Source organism: Diachasmimorpha longicaudata, chromosome 16 (assembly GCF_034640455.1).
Source record: "Diachasmimorpha longicaudata isolate KC_UGA_2023 chromosome 16, iyDiaLong2, whole genome shotgun sequence".
Lineage (NCBI taxonomy): Eukaryota > Metazoa > Arthropoda > Insecta > Hymenoptera > Braconidae > Diachasmimorpha > Diachasmimorpha longicaudata.
Genome location: NC_087240.1, coordinates 5,342,947 through 5,353,836, shown reverse-complemented (window position 1 = coordinate 5,353,836; position 10,890 = coordinate 5,342,947). Strand labels below are relative to the sequence as shown.

Below are 10,890 nucleotides of genomic sequence, written 5' to 3'. Positions count from 1 at the left end.
ATCACACTGTTTTCTCGGTTATATTGATCTAACGAAAAGGTTTACAATTTGCGATTCACGAAATTGGAGAGCGCGTCAGGTTCAGGGAATTTTTTTTTGTCACAATACCTCGTTCGCTGTGCAATCTCACGACTAGATTTTGCTGTGTATTTTCACAGTTACGTTATTTTAAATTTTTTAGTCCTCGTAATCCGCTTCTGTGTGATAATCGAAGCGAAAAATAGAGTTTGGAGTGAACTCCCCCTCTGTCACTCTTAGACGGGCGAAATAAAATTTACGAGGGTCGGTTTACAGAAGTTACTTGACATTTTGATGAATTGTACAAACATGGAAGTGACTTTCTTTACTTTTGAACGCAAGGGGCGAACATATTTTTCTTTATGATCCCCGATATTTTTTGCATTGCCATTACGAGATGAACATGTGCGCGGATTTCCTCAGCGTTCGTTGTTACGATTCGAGGATTTATCATTATTTATTTCCCGTATTCGGAGAACAGTTATTGGGCCGTTCGCTCAGGTGAGCTAGAGTCGTGTTTACAAACAGGTTCCGGATTTGGTCTAAACCCTCGCATAGGTGGATCGTGATTTAATTGTTGATTGGATTTTCCTAGTGGATTCCTCCAGTCAACTTTCAAGTTTAGGAAATCTCGTTGCGAAAGCCCAATCGGTGAATAGATTTGTTAATGAAATAATGATAAATACCTCGGTAGAGTAACGAATTTCCGCGTCATTGAAAATTATTGAAAATTTCCACTTGATGAAATTCAAACCCACCTCTCTCTCTCTCGGGCATTTCGGAATGTAATGACATCACTGGCACAGCTGTAGAACTAGAGCGGGTAGAAAATGATCCGCAGCGGGAAAAAAACGTCGCCCTTCAACGGCTATAAAAGTACTGAACCGCATCCACGAAAGATATGAGCCATTTCAGTGTACCCAAATGCATTTCCACCATAAATTCTCTCGAAACAACTGGGAATAGCCAATACTCAATTCATCCTAAATTCAGAATTATGCCATAAATTACCTGGGATAATTATCACAACTTATATCGACGCTCGCAAGAAATGAAATATTCAGTGTTGGAAATTCAATATCAGTCAGGAGCTGAATTATTTGCATAATGAACGTGTCGAGTTATTTGATGAAACTATCAATTTGGTTTTGACTCACTGAATGTGCCCATTCAATACGGGCATTTCGACTATACCCAGTGTTTGGTACGGCTTTTGCATATTTATGTGAAGTGCTAATTGAGGGGGTAATAACGGCTCGTCGGACGGCACTCGGTCCGATTATGGCCCTTCGCAAGTTTCTCGTCTAGTTTTCTCCCCCGTATTTTCACCTAGAGAAGAACTCTCAATATTCTTCGATCCGTAGAAAATATCAAGGATGGGAAATCATGAAATTTCACATGTGATCGACATTTCATATAAATTTCTTTGGTCATAATAGAACATTACAGTGGTCCATATTTATATGTTTTCTTTAAAGATTGATAATCTCTTTTTTACCATTTCATTCGTAATTTCGATCACTGCGATGCACTTTGTCCTTTCAATTTCACATGTAATTCACATCGGCACTTGCACACAGCACCATTTTCGAGTTTATTTAATTATTATTCGATCGATTATAACCATTCACAACGTAATTAATAGAGAAAATTTACTAATGACGTTTATAAAAAATATTGGAATGAAGAGTTCACAATAATGCACCACATTGGTGTGTCATTCAGGGTGTAATGGCGAGATGATGCTTAAGATTATAACGGCAGTAGTCTCTTCCGAGAATGTCCTCGTTAGGGATGTCTTCCTCCAATGGCTCCATGCCATCTGCTGCCATACGATCTCTTATCTGCAATCAATTGGCAAGATGTTACATTCATTGTCTCATTAATTCTCCATTTGATGAGGACAAAGAAATCGTTAATCAGGGGAAATGTCAATTCAATTAATCAATTATTTGCAGCTCAGTGGATTACAGTTATGCAACAACGCGATGGAAATTTTCCGAAAAGCAATTTCACCCGACGATGTTTAGTAGTAAATATTTTAGTTTATTTATCATGAAGAGAGAACATCAATTATGATGAATCCTTTGAAATTACCGGGTGGTCGTGAATTTTCTTGAAAAATGAAAACGCAATTCTAATTGCAACGTAAAAAGAGAATATACATAGCGCGTAAAAACCCTCGTCAGTGGCCTCTCCATAATGAGCACCTCGTAATTTTATATGTTCATCTTTGTGTCGCTGTATCGTATTACACTCGGTCAAATTGCGGTTTGTTCCATGAATTCTAATGAATTAATCATCATCTTCCGCTAGCGTAAATTGAAAACTTTTCGCCGGTGAGTCATTTCGTAATATATTCAATAGACACTATGCGATTACGCTTTTAATGAAATATCATGAATAATCTCTTTGACAAAGTAGTGAAGTTGAATTAAGGGCGTAGTAAATATCATTCGTGTTATCGTTCTTTCCGCTAGTGGAGAAAAACTACATACATTAATATAAATCATATAAAGTGAGACTGACCTGTTCAACTGATTTGAACACTCTAATTAGATTAAGACCAGCGAGTTTCTGAATGTCTTCCTCCGACCAGCCCTGTGCCAAGAGTTCCGCAAACAGTTCTGGGTATTTACTTACATCTTCAAGACCTGCAGGTGTTCTAAAATGGAAGATGAAGAAAGTGTAAGGATGACAAGGAAATTCTCTCTTTGATTTGAGAGGGAGTGAGTGCTTTACTTATTGCAACTTTCCACAGTTTTACGTCAGACGGGGAATCCAGGGAAATATTGTATATTAAAGCGAGACGGGGAATTCATTTCTTCTGTTGTTCAATTCTTACGGCACCTTATAGGACTTGATAAAATCTTTTATTATTATTTTTTCAACTCAGGTGGGAACAGAAAGTCGAATAATTTTGTAGCAGACTAGACTAGCTGCGGATGTACTCGAAATTCAGGGGATATTAAAATAGTTATCAATTAATATCGCGTCACGTGACTCATAAATTTATCATAGGGAAATAAATTTGGCGATTGAAGTGAAACGTGAAATTTATTTCTCTTTTCGCCCGGAATTTTTTCTTCCCTTCACAGGGATTCATAAAATTTCATATTATGATTTTTTTTTCTTCCTCTCAAGTGGAAGGAGAGAGAGGAAATTCAACATTTATGAACCCTCCGGGTTTTCCCGCATCAGCCTAGTGGGTTGGAGATCCCTTATAATCCACTACCTGTGAAATCACTGGTTCAAAACCACGAAAAAATCAATATCGCTGGGACGTGATAAAATGTCCTCAGCCGCAATCTCTCACGACGTCAAAATCCCATTCCGTTGGCTGGAGTGTTCAAGGTGTTTAAATTCTTGAATGGAAAACTCAATTTACATAGCAAATGTACTGTTTCCCAAAAGAAGCGGGGACTACTAATGGCACGTCGGCCAATTACGTTTCATTACATGATGTATCTCGTATGAAATTTCAGAGTCGTTTACGACCATTTCGTCGCGTTTGCTGCTATCTCGGATTAAATGGGTTTCACGTGACCAACCTCATTCAATTATTTACCCACCTTCTCATAGTACCACCGATAGTAAAGGGTTCAGGTGGTGTTCCTTTATTCTAAGGGGTATGGCGTAATAATATCAGATTTCAATATTTTTTGGAAACTTTTTTTCTGGGATCTTATGGAAGATTGTCGTCTATACTTACAAATTAATTCCATCATACCCCGCACCAAGTCCCACGTGGTCTGTCCCCGCTACTTTTCGGACGTGGTTAATATGCGCTGGAACATAAAATGAAAATGTCTTTTTTGCGTGATATTTTTCAATCTCGATAAATCTTCACCGATACCTGAGTTGTCATGAATTTTCTGCTCACCTCCCATGAACTTTCAATTTAATAATAATGTTGCTGGTAAAATACTCGTTTTACATCTCATGATTTTAATATAACCATCTCATGCATCACCCCAATTGTTAAAATGACAGCCATAAACGTTCATATACATTCCCTCCACACCAGACTAAATAGTATGCAGCAACTGAATTCCCAAGTTTCGAAGGAGCCTCAGACATACCATGTGTTTACGACTACGAACGAATAAATATCAAAGCACCTAGACGCCTCTGCCAAGCGTCTTAGCATTCAAATGATGAATTGAGAAGTCGTTTAGAACTAACACCGCACTCCGCCCATAGTATGACTAATTTCATTGCTTAAGAAGTTTATCAATACCACCTATTGTATTCTCCAGTACTTATTTTTCAACTTTTCCAACAACAACTTGAGGACTCGAAACTGTCGAAGGACTTCGAGCAAGTGTTTAATCTGTGAGTTCCATCAATCTTACCACTCTCGGTAACATTGAATTTCCACTTGATGCTCGCGAAACCCAGTCTTGAGGAAGTTTTATATCCCCTCGTGTGACACATTTCCCTCGAAACTTCATCAATAATTAATTAACATACTGTGTAAATGCAGAATCGTTAATTTCCCTGGAAACTCGAGATTAATTTCCCCCAGATCTTCGTTGGCGTTCAACACCTCGAGACTTGTTACCCTAATTCAGGGAAGATTTACCAAGATTTGTTGGCATTCCAGAGAAAAAGATAACATTGACAAAGCTCAGTCCACCTTGAATTTCTGCGATAAAACTTTCCACGTGAATACAAAAGTTTATCATTGATAGGGTTCATCTCAAAACCAGTTGATGCAAATGAAGATCAGTCTAATTACAATGTGGTGAATGCTCTCAAATACTTCCTAAACCCTCTTTTCACAAAGCTAGTGTGTTATACTTTGAAGTTGTGAGTGATGAAAGGCAATCCATCTATTTCCACCGACATATTTGCAATTCTATCGGACCATTGAAGTTCACGGGAGCATAACGAATATTGTAGGACAATGAAAAAAAAAATCACACTCCAAACGGAACTAAAAGTGATGTGGAAATTGGTACTACGAACTGTCAGAGAACTCTGATTGAAAACTATTTCAGAATTAGGTGAGACCAACTCTCGATACAACCACATCTGGTTCACTTAAATGCACTTTGAGGTGTTGCAGTAAAGTTTGTTTTTTAGTTATAGCTGTAAACTTTGAATTTTATTCAATTGGGGGGCAGCTGCAGAAGTACTGGTTTTACTACTCCATCATCGGTGGGAGTATATGGTGTACAGGGGCACTGGGGGGGAGACTGTATTACACGTTAAGTTCAACGTGTGCTAGACGTAAAATTCTGTCAAATTGTAGGAGTGAAAATTCTGGTGAACGAATGATCCTTCTGTTCCGCTATTTTACGCTGGCATTTCGTTCGGGGGACTTCTACCAATGGAAAATAAGGGACAAATAATTCAGGAATAAATTCTTCTCTTGGTGCAAACTCTAATAGAAAGTTGAATCGATCATTAGATTTTTTAAAATAAAATTTGGCTGATATGTCTGACACATAAAATAAATTTTAAAAAATGCTGAGAAACCAAAACTTACCAACAACGTCGTCCAGAGTTGATCTCTCTCCGCAGCTAACGAAATGCGGGTAGAAAGACACCATCACGATACCACCCGATTGTGCCTGTGAAATATCGAAAAAAGTTGATTTACCTCAATTTCCATGTGAATTCCTTTTACCACTGGTATCAATGGAAATCCCAGAAGGAGAATTGAAAAGAATATTTACCAGCAATCGAAGTGCATGATCGGGCACATTTCTCGATGAATTGCAAAGTGCATGTGCACTGCTGTGACTGAATATGACAGGCGCTCTGGACACCGCCATTGCATCCAACATCGTTGGCACGGATACATGAGAGAGATCCACCATCATGCCCAGTCTGTTCATCTCCCAGACTACACTCTGCCAAGAGCAAAAAAAAAAATATAATTACCAGGAGTTTGGTAATTTGCATAATTTCTTAATTCAATGTTGATGAAATTGAAAAGTTGCTGGGGAAAAATAAAAAAATACGGGTTATTTTCATGCTCCAGGTGGCCACTGAAGGACATGAATGTGGCTTCCGGCCACTGGTCTCAACTTGCCCAGGCAAGCATCTATACGCGGTGTTGGAGAAGTTTAACAAATCAGTTTAAGTTTTTTATGTACCCAGGCCAGATCCGCCGGAAGGAACTGTGCATAAGAAGTGAAACATTGCTCTCTCCTATCTCTCCAGCTGTAGACGTATGACCACAATTTTTTCCTCGAGTTTATTGCACCAGCGAATATCTCCCTAATTTTTGAATTTCTCATTTTTCGTTCCAATTAGTCGCAATGATCGTCCTCGGCTCCATCTAACTACCGTCTACACTTCGGTTCAGAGTCAGCCCACCATAAATTCGATGATTATAACTATTGTAGGATCACTATCAAGTTAAAGGATAAGTGATTAAGTTTATTTTATAAAGGTTACAGAGTATTATAAAGTCAAACACAATAAAAATAATCTTAGGAGGATGAGACGAATATCCTCACGCGTCCGCGGTCAGGTCACAACTTGAACTCAAAACACACTAAAACTCATACCGCAGCTCACACCCGAAAATGCCCTATCTTCTGTCCTTTTCTTCTATTGCGCGTTTTCTTCCCTGAGTCCTTAAACAATACAGGGTCTGTCCCATGAGTGATCCCACATGGCCGGACAACACTCACCATTATTTTAGAAAAAATCCTTAGAACTCGAAACACAACTAACACAGATCTCTCACGTTCGAGACACACGTCTCCTTTTCCTCGCATTCCTTACATTAAACAAAACATATAAATTACCTCAAAATCTTAACGTCTAAACAAATCTTAACGTCCACTAGAGTCACATTCTTCCACACGTGCACAAACATTCGAAATAACAAAAAGTTCACTCATTCATTGTTCATTAATCTCACACATTCCACACTCTGCCATCCTGCACAGGTATCGGCCTCGATACCAGGTTAGACTGGATGGATATCTCCATCCAAGTCAACCTCATCACCACAGAACCGCTCGGCATATCTTCTAGAAGTCTTAGCCCAAGGCTTCATACAATCAGCTGCTGCGCCCATGTGGTTGGGACCCACGTGGTCTCCAACCTTCTCCACCAAGTAACGATTGTTCCTCATCACTGTCACGACTTTGTATGGGCCGAAAAACTTAGGGTACAGCTTAAGGCCCCTTCTAAACTGTCTCCTCCGAATTGCGACTAAATCGCCAACCGCATACCTCTTAGCCGGAACACTTTGCACCTGTTTGATTGTCTTTGGAACCGGAAAACTCACCACTATGTCACGTAATTCACTTTTAATGTTTGCATCAGTCACATGCTGGATCGAAATGTCATAATCACTAATATTGTCTTCACACACACTTACATTCAGCTCTTCGTTCCGTCCAGGGTCATCGGTTTTAACTAAATCTTCCTCAGAGTCAATTCTTTTCAAAATAGCTTGTCTGTGTCTCACTCGCACTTCCGCATAATCCGACAATTCAGCACCAATCAACATATCACGCCCCAGAAAATTATCGGGAACAACATCAAAATCGAACCTGAACTTCAGGCCGTCTATCACAACGTCCGCCTTGAAACGTCCAAGTGTACGTTGATTCAAAGCTCCGACACCGTCAAAAAAGATCGTCTTCTGGTCAAGATGCGGAGCTCCCAGCCTCACGTAACAGCTTGACCGCACCAGATGTAGGTCGCTTCCTGAGTCTAATACAGCAGTCACCTCGTTACCCAAAATTTTGACCTGCTTGTAAGTTTTTTTGTCATCGGCGTTCAGTGCATCGCAGCGGGGCTTCTCTTCCCTTTCCTCTCTATCTGCTTGACTCCTGAAATATTTTTTCTGTCTTGGACACTGGGTAGACACGTGTCCAAACTCGCTGCAATTGAAGCATCGAGGCCCCTTGGCCTTATCCGGACAACTATCACTATAATGCGTCGTACTGCCACAATTAAAGCAATGTGCCTTACTTTTTGCATTATCCCGTCCCTGATTCGACCTTTTCGTCCGGTCAGTCTTATCACTTCTCTGGGTTGGCTTGACACTTCCTTTGGCTTTGGCATTTTTTCTCTGCGTTTCATATTGCTTCAATTTTTTTCGCAATTCTTTCACCGTCGTCGCACCGTATAAAATTAACTTATTAATTTCATCATCCTGGATTCCATCGACGATATATTGTAACTTTGCATCCAATTCGATGTCACCGTGGCTGGCCATCTCTAAGACTCGGTAAACGTAGGCTTCGTACGTCTCATCTGTCTTCTTCCTCACGCTACTAAGCTGTTCATGCACTTGTTTGCTATTCACCGTGTTGGAGAATTCCTTAATTAGCCGTTTTTTCAATTTGTGCCACTCCTTGGCATGGCATTCATAATTTGCAAACAGTTTTGCGGGTCCGTCCAACAGCTTCTTCAAGTAAATCACCCTATGTGCCTCGGACCAGGAACACATTTCTGCGGTCTCTTCAAATGTGCAAAACCAACGCCGGATGTTCTGGCTTCCATCGCCGCTAAACCTCTCGAGTGCGTCTTCAACGTCCTTGAATGTTAGCATAGAGCGCGGATAACGGTACACTTCACTGTTCGGCACTGAACGTTGACGGAACCCTCGTCGTTGATGACCATCACTGTGCACCTCATGTTCATCATCACTATCACTGGCACTATCCGCCGAATCGCTGTCGCTGCTGCCTGAATCAGCTTCAACAGACTTGATCAGCGAGCCTTTCAGCCTCGCGAGCAATTCCATTTTTTTGCCCGTAGTTTCTAGCCCAAGCCCTTGGAGACGCGATTTTAACTCTTTCGTCCTGAGTTGATCCAAACCGTCCCCTTCTCTCGTCCGTGAGGTTTCACCTTCCACGTCGTCTTTAACAGGTGTGATGTCTTGGTCTGCCGACCCTGCTGACCGTATCCGTTCAATCAGCGCAGCCCTTTTTCCAGTCACCCTTAACTGAAGTGCACGTAATCTAGATTTGAGTTCGCCCACACTCAAAGATTCTAGATTGTCTTCATATTCGTCCTCTTCTTCCACGTCGTCGTCCTGGGGAACATCCCGTTGTGACCCAACTCGTCTCAACCGCTCCAACAAAACAGCTTTTGCACCCTTGGTTGATAAGCCCAGCACTTGGAGTTTGCACCTCAACTCCTCAACCGTCAAATTGTCGAAATTGTCCAACACTGCGGGATCTGCCATTTTCACCGTAATTGCGCTACACAAAAATTCACAACGTGTGGCCGTCTGCCGATTGTGTATCACTGCACCTTGATGACAACTCCACAGGGACAATCTGTCACTCTTCAACTTCGCTGAACCCTCTTTAAAAACAAATCACAAATCCCTTGAAATGATCCCGGACGAGCCCCCAATTTGTAGGATCACTATCAAATTAAAGGATAAGTGATTAATTTATTTTACGAAGGGTTACAGAATATTATAAAGTCACACAGTAAAAATTATCTTAGGAGGATGAGACGAATATCCTCACGCGTCCGCGGTCAGGTCACAACTTAAACTCAAAACACACTAAAACTCATACCGCAGCTCACACCCGAAAATGCCCTATCTTCTGTCCTTTTCTTCTATTGCGCGTTTTCTTCCCTGAGTCCTTAAACAATACAGGGTCTGTCCCATGAGTGATCCCACATGGCCGGACAACACTCACCATTATTTTAGAAAAAATCCTTAGAACTCGAAACACAACTAACACAGATCTCTCACGTTCGAGACACACGTCTCCTTTTCCTCGCATTCCTTACATTAAACAAAACATATAAATTACCTCAAAATCTTAACGTCTAAACAAATCTTAACGTCCACTAGAGTCACATTCTTCCACACGTGCACAAACATTCGAAATAACAAAAAGTTCACTCATTCATTGTTCATTAATCTCACACATTCCACACTATTATTATTTTGCTTACAACAAAAAAGTAAATTAAACCGCGAGAAAAAGTCCCCCTTCATTACAGATCGTTTAAGTACATCAGTTATTGAATGTAAATAAATAACTTCCTCTACGTTACCTCGTGCATTAGAGTCAAGTAGTTAGGGACAACGTTACGTCGGCCATTGACAGTCCAACTCGAGGCGACACTCCAACGGTCAAGACCCGTAACGTATTCCTCTGGTAGTAAATCACCCCGTATATCTCAATTCGTGATTGTGGGGTATTTAAACAGCACGAATACCGTCATTTGACGACAATGAGGGAGTTGGATGAATGCAGTACTTGTGCGATACTTAAATGACACATGTCATACACAACGGCCAGGCGGCAGTTCGTGTTCAACGCGAGTTCTATACACATATCTTGCTTCTATTTTTTTTTTGTCTGCGTTTTCAATTTTCCTCGATGGTTTTCACGATTTTTCCGTGCAAGCGGAGTAAATTTGCTTTTAAAACCAATTTTTTTTGTTGAAAAAAAAAAAACCTGGCGTATAAATAATTTTTTTCACGTTTAATATTATTGAAAATATTATTTGAACGGTATTTCGCTTGATGGAGCGTTTCAAACAGGGGAGTGCTATTCAATTCCACCTGAAAACATGAAGATCCGCCCCCTCCCCCTGCCCTGCCCCCCACGGTTAACCACGTAGATATCATTACGGAGATATCAGGCTCTCATTAATTACCGGAATAACACGTACGCACATTCGGTGCTGTTGGAGTTTCATTGGATTTCCACTGTAATTCTAAACGATATTTTGATTCAACTCTCCAGGCATTATATTCTATAAATTGTTACGAAACTTATCCCACCAGTTGTCGGTTGAATGGACCTTGATTTTCATACACAACATTCATGAATATTTATTCGAACTGACTTCGTGGTAAATCAAATTATGTAACAGGAAGGATTGAATTCAACTGGAGCAGTTAATGTATTCAGTCAA

General features: G+C 40.4%; 1 protein-coding gene across 6 annotated transcripts in view; it reads right to left on the bottom strand.

Moving 5' to 3' along the window:
• Positions 1 to 1,433: 1,433 nt before the first annotated feature.
• LOC135170197 (dipeptidase 1) overlaps positions 1,434 to 10,890 on the bottom strand; it is a 30,259-nt gene continuing 20,802 nt past the window's right edge. For all 6 annotated transcript variants that reach the window (XM_064135783.1, XM_064135787.1, XM_064135788.1 and 3 more), the window contains 5 exons: positions 5,703 to 5,879; positions 5,513 to 5,597; positions 3,731 to 3,806; positions 2,548 to 2,683; positions 1,434 to 1,862 (listed from right to left, as the gene is read on the bottom strand). In XM_064135783.1, coding sequence (XP_063991853.1) covers positions 1,740 to 1,862; positions 2,548 to 2,683; positions 3,731 to 3,806; positions 5,513 to 5,597; positions 5,703 to 5,879 — 597 coding nt within the window. In that variant the 3' untranslated portion in view covers positions 1,434 to 1,739. The remainder of the gene's footprint in view (positions 1,863 to 2,547; positions 2,684 to 3,730; positions 3,807 to 5,512; positions 5,598 to 5,702; positions 5,880 to 10,890) is intronic.